At 40.6% G+C, this 19441-nt stretch overlaps 1 protein-coding gene across 5 annotated transcripts in view; it reads right to left on the bottom strand.

The window, feature by feature from the left end:
* Positions 1-19441, bottom strand: part of nrxn2a (neurexin 2a) — a 166647-nt gene that overhangs the window by 5712 nt on the left and 141494 nt on the right. For 4 of the 5 annotated variants that reach the window (XM_058087433.1, XM_058087434.1, XM_058087436.1 and 1 more), the window contains 4 exons: positions 8869-9040; positions 6296-6385; positions 3640-3968; positions 773-857 (listed from right to left, as the gene is read on the bottom strand). In XM_058087433.1, the coding sequence (XP_057943416.1) occupies positions 773-857; positions 3640-3968; positions 6296-6385; positions 8869-9040 (676 nt within the window). The remainder of the gene's footprint in view (positions 1-772; positions 858-3639; positions 3969-6295; positions 6386-8868; positions 9041-19441) is intronic. The other variant, XM_058087437.1, reaches the window with a different exon arrangement.

Genomic DNA, 19441 nt, shown 5'->3' with positions numbered 1-19441 from the left:
CTAAAAGGGAAACAGAAAAGGTAGGGGGATCCTAAATTAGAACAGCATTCAAATTCTGCTTGAACAGTTGTGCTCATTATGTTTGAGGCACAATCTGTTCATTAAGTAGAATATCAACCAAGAATAAATTACCATTAAGTGATAGTTTCTTTATAATGATCATTTGACATTATGAGGCTATTCAACATTTACTGCAACAAATGAAAGCCACCACTTGGCCATATAAGTCTGTGGGCCTTATGCAGAGTACATGTGTGGGTGTGCAGTAAGGACACAAACACACAAGACAGCCCCTGGAAGCAAGTAACAAACACAGGACAGGACAGGTTTTATACACATAAAGGGGAGGACCCACATCATTGACACTAAGGAGGAACCCATCTCATTAAAAAAAAAATCCAAAATGCAAATAAAGCTAGTGTACCCCATGCAACTGATCTGCTGTATGTAAATAGATTTTTTATTATACACAAAGAGCATGCGGTGCTTCGCTTTGCACGGGTACCACCATCTCAGTTGTGGTATTTCAGTCTTTGAGGTGCTTTTATGCTGTCAACAACAAAATATTGCAAAAAATATGTTGCTCTACTCTCTTATCATTAACTCTTAATGGCTCCAGATGCTGATGCCAATGTTTTTGGTTATTTGGTTCTGCAGACGACGCACCCGACAACAACATGCAAGAACACATCATTTCAAAGCCTTTAAAGAATGTGTGCCCATGTGTAAGTCCCTCACTTTAACACCTCTATTATTACCATAGAAGACCCACCTGTTCCTGGTTCACATTCTTCCAGGTCTTCATCATCACTTGGACACTCGGCTGATGCCACCAGAATATCATCGGAGTTTTGAGGCTGTGAAAAAAAAAAAAGCACATAAAAAAGCTGATTTAACAAACTCTCAGTGCCACTGCTAGCTGCACTCTGCGGGTGTGTGGCTTATGAAGAAGAAACACTGCAGTGTCTTAGAATGTGCCACTTCAGTGTTTTTAGCTGGGAGCGATGCTGGTGAGAGAACAAATAGATAATGTTCGCATATTCAGCTGCTTTTCATTCTTTGCCCCCTTGGTGGACATTTTGTGTTCATAAACAAAGGAAGAGCTCCACGAAAGAAAATGAGTGCCCAGCTAAACAGAGTTTATCATTATGAAGCCTGCATCTGTACATCTCTTCCTTGAATACCGCAATAACAAATTACCTCACGCTAAATCGATGTTTTTCGTTTTGTGCAGAAAGAGGCTTAGGGTTGCACAGAGACCGAGTATAAACCTGAGCTGAGCAGCGAATAGCCGGTTCACTTGGATAAATTGAAAATATATGAAAGGCAATTTAAAAGGTAAAAGGGGCACCAGACAAGAAAAATGCAAATGAAACCTGCTGAAATCCAGTAGCAGCAGCTTTGAAGCATTACTTCAAATCTTGTTGTCAAAATATGCTGAAAAACGTTAATCCAATAATGACTACAAACATATTTACTGTTCAGGTAAATATACTATATTCCATTCCATTGAATATTAGAGATGGGTATGTCTTTACTGTAGCGTAGGGTGACCATATTTTGATGACACTTGGCCCGGTAATGAAGTTAACTCAAATATGCCTTATAATTTCAATACATTTAAAATATGCTTTCTCTGTATGGATAGGGTTGATCTATCACAATTTTTCAAACTTATATTCATAAATAAATCATGCTGTTGTGAACATGCATGTTTTAGCAAATTTCCTTTCCAAGCATAAAAATGATCGCAGGAACAACAGCTTTATATTGCATTGTTTATAATTATATTATATTTAATATTTATTATATTATATTTAATTGTTTAAATTATCTCACCACAGGCACAATAATAATAACAACAACAACAAGACAGACTATTGTTGTGGCTATAACACACAACAAGCTAACACTCAACTCTGAACGTTCATGTTCCACTTCCTGTCCGCCACCTCTGCTCCCCCCTACTACTGGAACACACTGATTGCAAAACACATGAGCTGCATTTTTATTTATGTCTTAAATTTTCCCTGGTTCATTCATTCATTTTCTATACTCATGAGGGTCGCTGGCATGCTGGAGCCTATCCCAGCTGTTTTCAGACAAGACCAGGGTGTACCCCGCCTCACCCTGGATTGGTCGCCAGCAAGTCACAGGGCACATATAGACAAACAACCATTCACACTCACATTCATACCTATGGACAATTTGGAGTCACCAATTAACCTAGCATGTTTTTGGAATGTGGGAGGAAACCCGAGTTCCCGGAGAAAACCCACGCATGCACGGGGAGAACATGCAAACTCCACACAAAGATGCCCGAGGGGGAAATCGAACCCAGGTAATATGCACAACTTTACTCCCATCACGAACTTTGGGTCATACTGATGATTTTTACGAGAGCCAGGACAGGATGTGAAAACGGGACATGTGTTGCGAAAACAGGATGTTTGGTCACCATAGTGTAGCGCAGACACGTAATAGATGCTGGACAACTGTAATGTTATTAGCGCTGGAGTTATTAGTTGTAACTTTGAGGCCAATTTCAAGCTCTAAGGGCACCTTTGGCCTTCAGCACCAGTTAAACACTGCAAGCTTTCATATGCAGTGGAACCCAAACACAATAGACATCACGGTTAATCCTCCTGTGAGTCTCAGACCCTGAAATTTGAATTAGTCATAATACTTGAGCCCCACAATGAGGGATTTCTTTTTTTTAAATTTGACTTTCCCTCTGAATATTTCGCTGCATAATGTGCCATTGATTCTAAAACCTCACAGTATAACGGCTCCATTGTGTTTCCATGAATTTCTGCAGCAGCACAAAGGAATGTCTAAGTGCACAGCATAAAAAGAGACATTGAAAACAGAGTAATATTTATAAAACTATACATAAATAACACCGAAACAAAGTAGTAATATGTAGTAGTAAAAAAAATGTGTGGCTGCACGGCGAACGAGTGGTTAACATGCAGGCCACACAGTTAGGAGACTCAAGTTCAATTCCACCCTCGGCCATCTCTGTGTGGAGTTTGCATGTTCTCCCCGTGCATGTGTGGGTTTTCTCCGGGTACTCCGGTTTCCTCCCACATTCCAAAAACATGCTAGGTTAATTGGCGACTCCAAATTGTCCATAGGTATGAATGTGAGTGTGAATGGTTGTTTGTCTATTTGTGCCCTGTGATTGGCTGGCGACCAGTCCAGGGTGTACCCCGCCTCTCGTGAGGATAAGCGGTAGAAAATGAATGAATTAATGAAAAAAATGTGTCTCAGAGGGCGGCACGGCCATCTAGTGGTTAGCGCACAGACCCCACAGCTAGGAGACCAGGGTTCAATTCCACCCTCGGGCAGCTCTGTGTGGAGTTTGCATGTTATCACATCTCCTTGTCTGTTCTCTGCTGATTTTGCTCCCCTGTCGCCAAAGAAACAACATACAGTAGTGGGCATGATTCATGTGCCATTTTTTTGTATTGTTTTACTGGGCACATCATGATGACACACCATGAATGCTACCTAGCAACTCGTGGGCGGAAAGAAGTGGACACTGCGGAGCATTAGCATGTGCCTATTTAGTTTGACTGTTTCTTGTCGTGTTTTCTCAAATGTCGTTTGGCAGGTTCGAACTACTGAAAGTCTGACCTTAGAGATGCTCTCCCTCAAGCTGGGTGACCGCTGCCTACGGGTGGTGGTGGTCGCCATTGTTGTGGTGGTCTCCATGATGGTGGTGGACATGTCGGAGACCGCCAACGGTGTGGCGGACGTGGTGTCGGTGGTCAACACGGAGAGCGCATCGCCCACCAGACGAAGGTTGCCCTCCACTTCCACGCTGGGGTCGTTCTCAGCCGCCAGTTTGAGCACCTGCAGCCCGTTGTAGTACAGGCCGGAGATCTGACCCTGGAAGGGCCGACCCTTGTCCTGGCCGCCAATTTTAATGGCGGCTTGGCTGTTAAAGATGGTCAGCTGTCTCCCTACAAGCCAGGCAGAGAGAGATTGATAGAAAGGGACAGAAATAGGTAAAGCAGATATGAAAAAGTCATGTGAGAGTTGCACCCCGAAGGTTAGTGATATTTAGTATTTCTAACTATATAACTATTTCTAATATTTAGGGTTTCTAACTTGAATCATGCAGGTCACAATAAACGGGTTATGTTTAAATCCCTATTTATGTGTTTTGATAACGTACATTTATAGTTCTCACTGTATGTAAAGAGCAGGGTATTTATGTAACCTTTACAATGAAAGCCGAAGTCATTTTATAGACTTTAGCACAGTGAAAAAGCCAAATAATGGAGGCTAAACTCCACTGACTAGTGACTTCAGCAGCTATTAAAAACACGCAGCGCTGTGAGTTCCCCTCCAGTCCGATTGTTTTACCTCCAGAGAGGGACAATGTCTTGTAACAGCACCGCTGACAGCAGCTACACTGATAAGCTACATCAGAGAGAGGACCGCAGTAATGGGCCCGTTTCAGGAGAATACTTATTAGCAAAGGGGCTGCAAACAGTGATCCATTTCAGCAGCCTGTCAGGGCTCTTTTGTCACAGGCTCTAGTGGAGCTGGGGGATTGTGACATGGTCACACAGGAAGCCAACAACACGAGGCCTCTGGGAACACGGGGAGGGGAACGCTCATCACTTAGGGCGATCACATCCAGAAGTTTGCATTTCATCGGGAGTTTATTTCACATTTTACTGTCACGAGTCAAAGAGTTAGCACAGCATTTTTTAAAAAGATTAGAAAACAATTTATTACACACAGTTACACATCTAGTTAATACGGAGGAGTATTATGGCCACATTGAAACGGGAAAAAATTATTAAAATAACAAGAAGAAGTTGTAATATCATGAGAACAATGTTGTTATTTTCATAGTGTGTGCCTTTTCCAAACACAGTAAAAAGTCATGCTATATATTAATCAGGTAACAGTATTAAGTATGTTTAAAATTCAGGTGATTTCACTGCATGTTGTTCAAACACACAAAATGTTCATATATAATATTACTCTTTTGCTACATATTATTCACATAAAATTACATAATTCATTCATTTTCATGAGGGTCATGGGCATGCTGGAGCCTATCCCAGCTGTCTTCGGGCGAGAGGGGGGGTACACCCTCGACTGGTCGCCAGCCAGTCACAGGGCACATATAGACAAACAACCATTCACACTCACATTCATACCTATGGACAATTTGGAGTCACCAATTAACCTAGCATGTTTTTAGAATGTGGGAGGAAAATTGATGTAATATATTTTATTCTTGCAAAGTTATTAATAAGTATTCTAATGGTATTAATGTAAAACTGATTTTTTTTATCTTTCACGTAATATTACGATTTTATTGCCTTTCAATTATCCATCCATTTTCTATACCGCTTATCCTCACTAAGGTAGCCTATCCCAGTTGCGTTTGGGTGAGAGGAGGGGTATGCGGGAGGAAGAAAACCTGGAGAAAACCCACACACACTCGGGGAGAACATGCCTCCAACACTGGGTCAACTCCACACAGAGATGCCCGAGGAATCAAACCCATGTCTGGCCTGCATGCTAACCACTCCTACAACTGTACTGTATATATTTTTCCCCATAATATATCAACTTTATACCATTAAGACAAAAATAAATACAAAAAATGTTTTCCTAAAGCTTGTTAATGTAATTCTTATTCTGTACTCTGTACAATTGTGATTATTTCCTATTCTCTCAGAATGTCTGTTTTCTAAGAAATAAACACATTTTCTCATAATATTATGACTTTCCTCTTGTGAAATTATGACCTTTTCTTACAATACATACAATTCATTAAAAAAGTACATATTCTTGTAATCTTACCACTTTTTTCAAGAAAAAATTTAGCCTTTTTTCTCACAAGTTCTATTACTTGTTTATTATTATTATTCTTTTCTTCAATGTGGCCCTAATACTCCCTCGTAAGTTAAAGCAGTGGTTAAGAGGGGCCATGGGGGGGGGGGGTTAGGCATGGGTTATGTGTTTTTAGTTCATTTGTTTAAAATCTTGTTAAGAGTGCAGCTGGTCCACAAGGGGCAAGGGTGACAAGGAAGAAAAACCTCTAGAAATTGGTGACAACTTTTGTGTGTTTTTTTTTTTAGTACTGGGTGACTGGGTCAGTGACAGGCACTACAAAGTCCAATTAAAATGGTGGGTGGTGTACATTTGTATAAAGCCATCCTTGTTATACTTGTCTTGTGGTGCTGCACCTCTGGTGGTGGGGAAAGGTTATTCACTAGTTAGTTCAAGGATTAATTAACCAATCAATTATTTTGGTTTTTACCTTTATCGAGTAGCCACTCGTCAACTACCCGACCGAGTCGGTACGGGATTCTTTGCCTAGCAATAGCCAGTCGTTCATTATCAAAGTGTCCTTCAGAGAATTTGGAGAGACAGGTTAAAGGTTAAAAGTCTGCAAGCTGAAAGATCACAGAGTTAGAAACAGAGTTATAATAATGGCTAACAGCTTTAACAAGTTATCATCTGTCAGTTGAATATTAAATCCTTACTTAGGGTTATTTATGTTTTTATAATGAGAGATGGCAAGTTTAGGCTATTTATAGCTACACTAGTTAGTATTATTATAGCTGGTTTATACTTTGTACTTCATACAAAAAAGAAAAAGGTTAATTCAGTTAGCAGCATGAAAAACAAAGCAATCAGGACAGTCAGACATTTAAATATACCAAATGCAGAAACAGAAACATTATTGCTGACACTTCATATTTAGTAGGAAATCATGCAGAAACATGCACATTCTTTATGAAAAAAAAACTAATACATAATAATATATGAAGAGTTTTCTACCAATCACAGCATATGTTTTTTGTACAAAATCCTACTAAATTCACATTACTCACATTATATGTTAGAATCATGACGTGCGAATAAAGAATGAAGTGTTAATATTTGAGCTAATAAAGTCCAACAATTGATACATATACAGGGTGTCCCAAAAAATGCATACACGATTCCACAGCGGTGTTTGGACTCAAGCTCGTTTACAATTATTTAAAGTATGTATGCATTTTTTGGGACACCCTGTCTCTGCCCAATGAAAAGTCCATATGTGTGTCCATATATTAAATATTTGTGTTGGTTAACACAGGTATGCATGGCACCCATACATGAATGAATACATGCATGTATCTAATAAAGTCAAAGTAAACATCCCAATGTCAGACAGTGTTTTTAGTGGTGGGCTAGTAATGCATATATAAATAGGATTAGGATTATGCTGGAACATGGAAGAGGAGGCAGCATACATGACACCTTAAATCGCTTAGACCATGTTCAAGCTTTACAGCAAGCGATGAATATTGCCTTTATATTCTAGACTCCTTCCAATGATGTGATAAAGAGGTCGTAAAAGAATTTTGTTTGCAGCTGGACGCAGGAGTGGGAACTTCCTGCAGCCGTGCATGGCGCTGCACTTGCTCAGTAGGGGGTCGGTTGGGGTTAGAGGAGGTTGAAGAGCAGCCCATCGTGATTACACAATGGTAGCTTGACTTTTTCTTTTCCAATCTGCATGAAAATTAGGTACATGAGTACACAAGCGGGCGAGCCTTCATCCCTTTTGGGTTGAAAATGAGGTTTCGACAAGTTCGGGTTTTTTTGCTTGTGTTTGAATGGAGTGGCAGTGCGAGTCAATAACAATGTGCGGTGCCACTCATCACATTATTTCCTCTCAATGCCCTTAAGTCTTTGTGAGAATATCAATTTATGTAAGAAGTTTTTCTTTTGTGCACAAACAATAGTCGACGGTGTTGCTGTTAATTTTTAGGATACTGTGGAACCTTGATTAGCGTCATTATTTTTTTTCCAGAAGGTTGTGTCAACACCAAATGTCAACACAAAATTATTGTTTTACAAGCAGAAAATAATTCAAAATGCATTTAAATACATATTAATAATGAATGAAAAAGTGATAAATTAACATTTAAGCTTATTTTTACCTTCACTAAAGATCAAACCCTCCCTCTTCCAGGCCACCTTCTTGTTTTGCTGTGAGTTATTTGTTGACTTCACCTCAATAAGGCTAAAGTGGAGCCCAAGAAAGCTAACATTTGATAAAGAAGGTAAGAAACACTATTTAATTCAAGAAATAACTCATGACAAGACAGGAATTGGAGGAGAGTTGAACTCGCCGCTACTTGCTGTCATGCCTTTGGGAACAGTCACATCTTCAGTGAAGGTAAAAGTAACCTTAAATGTCCATTTGGTGCTTTCATTCGTCTTTTTTAAGACCCAAGCACACAGACCCGGCCTGTGCAAGAGTCCCATTGAAACTGAATTTAGAATTGTTTTAAGCATATTATAAAAAAAGTGTTATGTGTGGACATTTTTAACAGTCAACCACTGATGACGATGCAATTTTGTTAGCAAGCTAAGGACATTTTGTGATCAAAGTGCATTAAGAAAACAGTTAGGCTCATGCAGTATATTGATAACACCACAAGATAGGCGGCATATTGTATGCTAAATGCTAAATGTAGTCAAACGGAGGCAAAATTTTGGCATAATTGTCAATATTATCTGTTTTTTTTTTTTTTTACAATGTACTGCACATAAGGATGTTTGCATTTTGCAGGAATGAGAGCTACTGATGAAAGTCCTTTCACTGCGAGATATACTGTACCTAGCCAGACAGCTTTAGGCAAGTGTATCAGTATCACATTATTAGATTGTTTATGCAACATGGAAAGTCCATAATGGGTATGTGGGTGGCAACTTAATAGATAGCTTTAGAGCGTGACACACAAGTGACAACGGTGAATTACAACATCCAGTCATTCAGAGACTGATGCGAAGTAAACAGGCTTCCAAACGGCAGACATTCGCAGGCAGTAGTCTTACCTGGAGGGTAGCGTTCAATGACCGGATGGTTATCCACCTGGAGGGTGGCGTTGCCCCCGCTGCGTGTGAAGCGTACAACGTGGTACTTGCCGTCATTGACTATGACAGCTGGCTCGTCAATGGTGATGTCATCTGTGCCTACATTGAAGATGACGCCAATTTTGCCTTCATCCTGCAGGTGACAAAAGAGTGAGTAATGAACACCAGCGTCGCCAAAACACATATTGTATGATTAATTCATTGTCTGATGCTTATCCTTAACAGGTGCGCTGGGGCCTATCCCATCCCCACACCGGAACCTTGGTTTTCAAACACCCCAGTTTTCGCCAAATTGTTGCTTCGGTTCTTTACACTGCCTCGGTTCACTCCTCAGTCACACACTGGTAGTGAGGAGTATGGTCAACTATATCTGTAGCCACAGCTGCCTTGGGGTAGACTGACAGAAACGTGGCTGCCAATTTCTCTCCGACAGCAAGGTGGATGAAATGGCCGCCAAAACAATCATTATTACAAAATGTGCCTATTAGCATGCTCTCAACTAGAAACCATAACCGGAAGTCATTGTCGCCCAGATCGGTCACCCCGCCGTGACATCATCCCCGGTTGACTCTGTAGTTCACTTCATTGCACTATTGTACATATTACTGTAATATCTTGTTGCATTCATAGATCATACTGTTCATAATTTATATAATCTGCAATAGCCATACTCTAGTCACTTCATTGCAATACTGTACATATTACTGTTATTATACATATATTGTCACATCCATACTGTTTATAATCTGTATAATCTACAATAGCCATATTATAGTCATTTATATCCCTGTACATATCCTCACTGTATAGTCATAGCCTGTTATAGTTTTTTTTACATAGATCTGTCCATTTTTTTTCCTACATTTACTTACTACTAAGGTACTTATAAAATTGCACTTTTGGTTGGATGCTAACTGCATTTTGTTGCCCTGTACCAGTGACATGAGCAATAACTAAAGTTGAATCTAATCTAATCTAATCTAGTTCTTTGCTGACTAATACAGTTATGCCACAAGTCTTTGCCTTTTTATGAATCATGGGTCCAAAATAACCTGCCATGGAGCCACATCACTGTTTTTGTCAACAATCAAGTCTTCGATATAGGTTAACTGAATTGTTTGAAAAGTGTTTTATGTTAACATTTAGATTAATTGGATTAACAATCTTTCCTAAGGGAAAAATACTTTCATTTTTACTATGTTTGACGGATACTCTAAAACAGGTCAATTACAAAACCTGAGGTTCCGCTGCACGTCTAAGCTTCTTTAGCTTCTACCCATGTCTTTGTTAACTGATTTAGCACATATTATTCACAGCAGTTTCTTCAAGTTAATTACACCTCACATCTACTAGGGGAGCCCTACAGCAAAACCCACAATTGCTCCTGACTTTAAGCTACAATGCATCATTCCAAGCACTCTAATCTAAGTTGGTCCAGTGTTTTTTGTGTAAACCTGAAATGTGACGACAGCCCTGTTGGATATTGGATATATCCTTATTAGATATATCCTTTTTAGCTCCAAAATAGCAGATGAGATAATTTGTACAAGGGAAAAGCTACCTTTGGGTACATCAAGGGTGCCAAGACCAAAACCTTGTTTGCCCAGTGAAAGTAGATCTTTTGTGACATGGCCAGGATGTTAAGCTCTTTCTTTAGGGTTCAGCATCATTTCCTCTAAGCCGCCAGCTCAAGTTGCCTGATGTGGATCACTCCTGACACAATCCTGCTGTTCCTTTGCTTGACCAACTTCTCCCACACCCACCCTCTCTATGTCTGCTCCTGTCTGATGCTGACAACCTTCCGCAAAGGTCAAAGCTGCTTCCCTCGATAGCCTTTGGGGGGCACTGGTAACAAGTCTTTGTGGCTTGTGTCCTGTGCATCCTCTGACTGCCACACAAGGTCAAACTATTGATGGCAGTACAAGAAACTGCAGACGAGGCGGGGAAACTGCATCCTAATTAGATGGCTGTTCTCATTGCGACTTGTGCATCTAAAGATGGTAATGCTCACTTTTGATTGTCAGAGATATAAAAATATTCATATCATGAAGAGAGGCAGGGTACACCCTGGACTGGTCGCCAGCCAATCACAGGGCACATATAGACAAACAACCATTCACACTCACATTCATACCTACAGACAATTTGGAGCCCCCAGTCCCCACATATACAGGTGGAAGCTGGAAACTGCATGTGGAGTCAGTATATATTGTCACATATGTGCGTTTTGCTTTTTCTTTGGCTTTTTTTGGTGATGGCACCACATAGAGGCACCAGCGATGGCAAATAGGAAAAATGTGATGATAACCATAGAACAAGAAATGCAACAATATATGCACTATAGTATATACACTTATTACTGTATTCGACCAGACTACAAAGGAGTTTGCTATTTCGACACTATTAAGGGTTGAGAGACTTCTAGATGTTCACTGGAAGATGGTGCCTAATGACTGCTCCACATGCAAGCCAGAGGTTTGCTTCCTGTCACTCAAACACAGGCAGACGGTGTCTGAAAAAGTGTCTGAAAGTTAGGAAACATCAGAGGTGTTATGATGCTAATTTTAGCATAATAGGGAATGAAGAGTCATCAAATAACTCTAAACAAACAAAAATGTTACTTAACACATTGCCTGTACAGTAATGATGAAGACATTGACACACTGGTAGGAAAAACAGGTCAAGTGTACCTAATAAAGTGTCCATTGATTGTTTGTTGCATATGACAAATTCAATGAGAGGGGATCTTTGACAGGCGTGACTATAAAAAGAATGTCAGCTGCCGTGCATATGTTTGATAGGCATTATAATATGGAAGTTTCAGCGCGCATAAGTCTTTTGTCTCTTATGCAGAGTGAAGTAAGATATGCAGAAACTGCAGGGTTTTTATCCCAACTCCAGCTGCAGCGTGGCACCTTCAACAAGGCAGTTGAAAGTACAAGCAAAGAGGGTGGGTGTAGCGTTGACTTGAAATAAGAATGCGCTAGTCCTCTGTGGCACATAAAGAGCACAATATTTACAGCTTTTACAGACAAGGTGTAAATATCTTAAACACTGCATAGTGCCAAGCTTGTGCACTTCTTCCACAGCTTATTCCTTGATTTGTGCCATATTAGATCACTCCCCCTCCCTCAAACGCCCCAAAATTGAATGACAAGCTGACTATGTAGACAGAAATGTGCCTCATCCTGCCTCCAAGGTGGCTGCTGCTGTGTGATGTAAAAGCTGTCTCAGAGCTTTGCACTCACCCTATAATCATATGTAAAATCCTGCTGGAATCCTTTTGGATGTGAAATAATTATTCATGCTGACACGGTTGGTGTTACATATGGAAGTGTTCAGAGACCTCCAACATGAAACTAAGGATATTTAAAGCTGGAACAGTCGACTCCAAGCTTATTCCATATAAGGAAGTCTGCATGAGAGGCCATTTGCCCTGTCCAATGATGTGGTATTAACATTGGCTCAATAAATGTCATAAAAAAAAGATTTAAAGGCACTGACATCTATTTAACACCCTTTTGGTGCGTGCATTTGAAAGTACATTACAAGATTTCTTTTTGGGTTATTGGGTTGCGGTCTAGTGTAACAACCGTGCTTGTGGGGCCGTCTCCACTTCACTCTGAAGCCACTAGCAATAGTATGAGGCTCCTTTACTATGCATCCAAGCCTACATCATTCCAGTAACTACTTACCATCCTATATTAACATTTTACTGCATGTTTTGAGACCGGATTGTAATATAGTATGTTTCAATTTACATCTCACAGCAAGTATGGTGCATTGGAGGACCACCAAACAGAGTGTGAAATTTCAACGCTTGATAATCATTAACAGTGAAGTATTAAAATACAAACATGTAAACATTGTGTGCTTATTCTAACAGTATGCTATACATTTGACCTGTATTATCACATAGTTATATACTTATTATCGACTTATGGTGACTGAGAGTGTGAAAAATCGTGAATGCTGTATTATGAATCTATGGGATCCATTTTATTAAACAACCATGCAAACCTCAAAAGTCGGTCAAATTCTGCCCTGGAATGCCATCAGACCGGCTGGCAAGTTTAGTTCAATACTTGGGAGTAACTATCTATCCATTTTCTATAATACTTATCCTCACTAGGGTCACGGGTATGCTGGAGCCTATCCCAGCTGTCTTCGGACGAGAGGCGAGGTACACCCTGGACTGGTCGCCAGCCCATCACAGGGCACATATAGACAGGGAGTAACTATTTTAATGTGAAAAAAGTTGATATTTGTTACTATTTCAATGTGGAAAAAAAAGTTAATATTTTTCACATTAAAATAGTTACTCCGTGTCTATATGTGCCCTGTGATTGGCTGGCGACCAGTCCAGGGTGTACCCTGCCTCTCGCCTGAAGACAACTGGGATAGGCTCCAGCACCCCCCCCCCCCCGCGACCCTCATGAGGACAAAGCGGTAGAAAATGAATGAATGAATGAAAAATATTAACTTTGAGGGTGTGTTTTGCTTTTTCTTTGTCTTCATTTCAACACCCCAAGGCTAAACCTGTATCATGAATGACATCACCGGTAATGTTGCATATACTCTGCAGCTCATGTCGGTGAATGTCGGTAAGTATCAACTGTTTTACACAGTTTTATTTGCTTTTTCTTTGGCTTTTTTCTACATCAATGCACTACTTCAAGAGCAGAAGAGATGATGAATAGACATGGAAATTCATATATAAAGTAAGCAAACAGATACAGTATGTCTCGATTCTTTTGTCTCTCACAATGTTTATTACAGTCCACTTGTATTGGGGGCTGAATGAGACAGTCAACAACAAGATCCAGCAGTAGCTGAACATTAAGATGTGCAAAATATCATTTCCCACTAAAACAGCGTTGGTGGAGGTCCGTGCTCTAGTGAGGAATATGCAAATATCGGTCTGTTTACGTGAGTCAAGAAGCAAATTGGTGTGTATTCATTTAGCTCATGGTCAAATTCAGCCCATAATAATATCTCCTAAGTCCGAGTAGACTGCCAAAGGCTTCGCACGGAATCAACATTTTTCTGTTCTGCTTCATACAACATGATTATAAAACATGACCCTGAGGACCTTTTCAGCACTGGCAAAGCAAACGACCACACTCCAGTTCCTTTTTCGATGAAACTCCTTCAATTTGCTCAATTCAGGAAGCTGCTCGTGTCAGCCGATAGGAGGTATGACAACCATGTGATGTCTCCACAAGGACGTTGGCTCTTGTGGTATGTCCTTGTATTTCCTCTGAAAAGCTCACCTTGCCAACAGCCTAGTCATTGGCCCGCCGTTGATATGGTACAGAGCATTTGTCAGGACTAAAACAGAAGGCCAGCGACTATCTTTCTTAGTGCATATTTAAAGCCAAGTGGGACTTTGCATCAGTGGTGGAGGCAATTCATAGCCGTCTTATCTTTAATCCCAATGGTCCGCTAAAATAACTCTTCATACCCAACATTGTGATAATATGGCAGGGGAGACGGTAAATAAAAGCAAGTGAAAATGTTCTTCTAATCCCAATTGTGAAGCAATCCAAAGCTCATTTCTCGGAGGAAATGGCAGCTCAATGTAAAACTTTAAAAATACAAAATTCCACATGCACCACTCTGTTCTAATATCTTTGTGCTGTCACTCGTCTCCCAAATGATCAAAGCAGTCGACGTCCTCTACAGAGACTTCTATCTGAAGATATTATGTTCCACGGTGTAACATTTATTTCTGTCTCATTAGCTTTTACGTAACATTGCATTGCTACATACTGTCGCTTCTTCAGTTGGAAATATCAAATTTAAATAAGTGAGGAAGTCCACTGTGCACTATTCACTTTGTGGGGCCTTTTATATGTTTATCATTTATTATACTGTAAGTAGTGCTTGATTATTTATTATTATTAATATTATAGACATGTTGTTTTCCTCATTATGCATTTCACATAATGCAGTTTATGACTGCATTACTATATTTGTGTTATGGGCCAATAACATATGAGCCATGGGTCAAAATCTGGGAGCTCTCCTTGACTACTTAACTTGTTAGCTTCCTGTGTTGTGTACATACGATGGCTAAAGCAAAAACGGGAGTGTTATTTCAGTTTGAACTAATTGATACAGGCATTTTTATTATAGATGTTCAACCAAAATATGAGGAGAAAGTGTTCACGGAGGTGGGGGGTGTCCACGCTCTGAACGAGTCGTCTACACACAGGGAATAATGTACTGCAAGCCGACCAATTAAAGCCTTAACGATCCATGTCAATGAAGCTCGAGGATTTCTTTGGAGGTGCAAGTCACGTTTCGTGTAGACTGACCGCAACTGAAACCTCTAAAATGCAACACAAAGTGCACCGTAGCGTAATGTAGGAGCGTATTCAAAGGTCAAAGTGCATACTGTGTACGTAAGGATGCCATATTGGGGGGAAAGTTAGGACAATGCCTTTTTTCATGGCGACGCCCCTGCATGTATGGAAAATCATGGGAAGCAGGTGAGCCCTGACCATTGAACTTTATTATATTTATATTATTTCCCTATTGTTTTTAATATCTTCTGAAATAAATTCACTCATAGAATACAGGGCAGAAACCTAAGTATCCAAAGTTTTTCCAGCTTGTACTTCATATACAAAAGGTAAGACCACACATGTTTCTCAGTTAATAAGACTATTTGAAGAATTTGACTTTTCCTTGTTATGGTCTTAATGAGCAACCACTATTAACATTAAAAAAGGGTATCACCAACAATGAACCTCAAAGTGTACTCCTTTTTTAATCACTTCACCTTGTGTTTTAGCTCACACTATTTTAAACTTTTGTTCACTAAAAATGACAAGTGGAGAGCACTCAAAGCCACTCCTACGAAATATCTATTCTACAATTTAGGTACAGAAAGTGGTCATTAAATTGCAGCCATGTATTAATATTACCATCCCAACATTCATTCATTCAGTTTCTACCGCTTATCCTCACAAGGGTCGCGGGGGGTGATGGAGCCTATCCCAGCTGTCTTCAGGTGAGAGGTGGGGTACACCCTGGACTGGTCATCAGCCAATCACAGGGCACATATAGACAAACAACCATTCACACTCACATTCATACCTATGGACAATTTGGAGTCACCAATTAACCTAGCATGTTTTTGGAATGTGGGAGGAAACCGGAGTACCCAGAGAAAACTCCACACAGAGATGGCCGAGGGTGGACTTGAACTCGGGTCTCCTAGCTGTGTGACCTGCGCGCTAACCACTGGGTTGCCGTGCAACATGATACATAAAAGATATGTGTTTTGTATCACATTCATGAACGGAGACATACTCAGCATGCAAATTTGTATGCAAATAATAAAAATAGTAAGTGATGCACTTCAGAAATATGCCCTTATGCTTTTGTATAGAGAGCAAAATATAAAGAAAATATCTACCATCATTATTGAAAATGAATGACATACTTGATGTAACACAGGATTGTGGTAACATCGCCCATAAAGTAGAGCAGGCTCCAAGGATGGCACAGTGAGCGTTCCCTCAGAGAGTATATACTACAGTTAGGGACTTCCCCTACTCCCAGAAATATAATATTTTCTGGAGCATATTTTATATTGAGGTTTATGTTTAGATCCTGCATCAAGTAGAGGAGGAAGTATCACACTATCTTGTTCACGAGTGAGAGATGGATGGAACAGGAGATTGACAGGGGTTATTGGTGCGGCGTCTGCAGTGATGCGGACTCTGCATCGGTCCGTTGTCATGAAGGGGGAGCTGAACTCCATATTCTACGTTCCATCTATGGTCATGAGCTTTGGGGAGTGACCCAAAAGACAAGATAACAGATACTGTACAAGGAGCCGAAATAAATTTCCTCCCTGAGATGGCTCGGATATTTGGTCAGGATGCCGAGGGATGTGTTTGGGGCTTGCTGGACTGGTCGGAAGACCCAGGACACGTTGGAGAGACTAGCTGGTATGGGAACAGGGAGAGGGAAGCCTGGGCTTCTTGTCTTAGGATGCTGCAATTGCAAATTTGATGCAAATTTGAGCACAGCAGCCGAGTTGTTAGCGAGCAGGCCTCACAGCTAGGAGACCCGAGTTCAATTCCACTCTCGGCCATCTCTGTGTGGAGTTTGCATGTTCTCCCGGTGCATGCATGGGTTTTCCCCGGGTACTCCGGTTTCCTCCCACATTCCAAAAACATGCTAGGTTAATTGGTGACTCCAAATTGTCCATAGGTATGAATGTGAGTGTGAATGGTTGTTTGTCTATATGTGCCCTGTGATTGGCTGGTGACCAGTCCAGGGTATACCCCGCCTCTCGCCCGAAGACAGCTGGGATAGGCTCCAGCATCCCCCGTGACCCTTGTGAGGATAAGCGGTAGAAAATGAATGAATAAATGCAAAATTTGAGCACAGTATGAATCATTCTGGGCTGAATTGTATCTCATATAAGTTTCATTTGCTTCTAAGCTGATTTACTGAGAGCAAACTAACTAAGACCATCTAATGTAACTGACTGTTATGTGAGAGAATCCCAGAAAGAGCCATCCACACCCTGTGAACTCATGTCTGAGCATTCATAATGTGTCAATGTGTCAAACTGTGCAGCAAGTTGTCAGCCACAAGGGGAGGAAAAAAAAATACAAGCTGTAAGCCGTGCATGTCGCTGAGAAGAGAGATCTAATTCCTGGCACGAAAAAAAAAAAAAGAATAATAAAAATACACTCTTGAAAAACATCCAAGTGAGAACACCACGTCAAGTGCAACACTTTTAACTCTCAATTCACAACTATTTGAGAACATTACGGAGATTTTTTCCTACTCGTTTCTGGACCACAAATTGGGTGTCGTAAAACACAGAACATGAAAGTGTGAAGGGGACTCAATAACAACATCCAATATTAAAAATATGCACCGGACTGAAAGACACATTAAGCAGCTGTGATTTTAATTATTACACCACTCACAGACATTTGACAGCTCTGCTTTTCATCACGGCACATCTGTCCTGCAGCTATGTACTAAAAAGGCTGATTTCCCCCCAGAACAGACACACTTGATGACAGCTGCTGAGGTGTCGCTTCTTTTGCCAACAGACGCATCACTTTATCTTGAGAGAACGCTCACTGCTTCACCACGTTCCTTCACGTAATAAGCACAGGAACGTGTTTGTATTGGTTCATCGAGACTGATGACGATGCAACATATCGTAATATCAATATTTTGTCCCAATACTTGGGTTGCTTATTTGTTTATGTGTTTTCTCTGATTTAATTTTGTACTCATGCATGTCATCGCCGACTTGTCGAAAATGTCACAGAAATAAGGACCAGTCAGCGGGAGTTTCATTAGCCGATCAATGAGAGGACAGGAAGCTATTCAGTAGTCTCTGGCAGGTAAACGTGGAGCTATTTGACATTTCTAAAAAGAATACAGCAATATAAACAAAAAAAAACTTGTTGGTGCCAGACTAAACATGCTGTATGAAGTAAGTTTCCATTCATTTACACGTCTGTTTTTCTCCTCTGAACTACTTTGATACTCCAGAATTCCCGTCGGACATTTATAATTTGCTCTGGGTGTGAGCGTATCGCTCACTGGTTGCTCATCAGCTCCCATGTGCAGGGTTTTGCTACGTGTTCGTGGAGCACATTAGGTTGATTTGACACTACTTCCACTGATAAAACTGGAGTGCAACATTTCTATAATGATTGCAATATTATTTGTTTAGGATATTAGGCTCTGTAGCTACTGTGTTTTTTTCCCTCTCACTGTGCCCAGACAGTTGTGTCTTGGTGTGGTGAGCTTGAACGAGCAGTTGCGCTGAAACTGGTGGTTCTTAATACTACGGAGCAATAAATGACTATTGCGTTGAAGAGACTAGTTTGTTTGAAAAAAGTAATATATTCTAAATCACACCACAATTGGATCTATAACAATGTTAGATGATCAGTCCTAGCCTAAAAGTATTTTGTACTCCTATTTTTTTCAATGTTATTTTTTATTGGATGAGAGAGCTGAGTTACAAAAACTTATTATTATTCATTCACTTTCTACCGCTTATCCTCACAGGGGTTGCGGGGGTGCTGGAGCCTATCCCAGGCGGGGTACACGCTGGACTGGTCGCCAGCCAATCACAGGGCACATATAGACAAACAACCATTCACACTCACATTCATACCTATGGAAAATTTGGAGTCGCCAATTAACCTAGCATGTTTTTGGAATGTGGAAGGAAACCGGAGTACCCGGAGAAAAGCCACGCATGCACGGGGAGAACATGCAAACTCCACACAGAGGTGGCAGAGGGTGGAATTGAACTCGGGTCTCCTGTGAGGCCTTTGTGCGAACCACTCAATCACTGTGCAGCCTATTATTATTATCATTTAAAAATATATTGGGATCGGTAAAGGATTCGATCAGCGAGACTACTAAAAAAATCGAATCGGATCAGAAGTTAAAAAATGTGGATCGGGACAACTGATGCCAGAAATGGAGTTGTGATATTCTGAAGCACAGCATGATCTCGTCTCTTGGAAAA

This window comes from Doryrhamphus excisus, chromosome 11, assembly GCF_030265055.1.
Source record: "Doryrhamphus excisus isolate RoL2022-K1 chromosome 11, RoL_Dexc_1.0, whole genome shotgun sequence".
NCBI lineage: Eukaryota > Metazoa > Chordata > Actinopteri > Syngnathiformes > Syngnathidae > Doryrhamphus > Doryrhamphus excisus.
The sequence above is the reverse complement of the archived record's forward strand: the minus strand, read 5'-3'. Positions and strand labels throughout refer to the sequence as shown.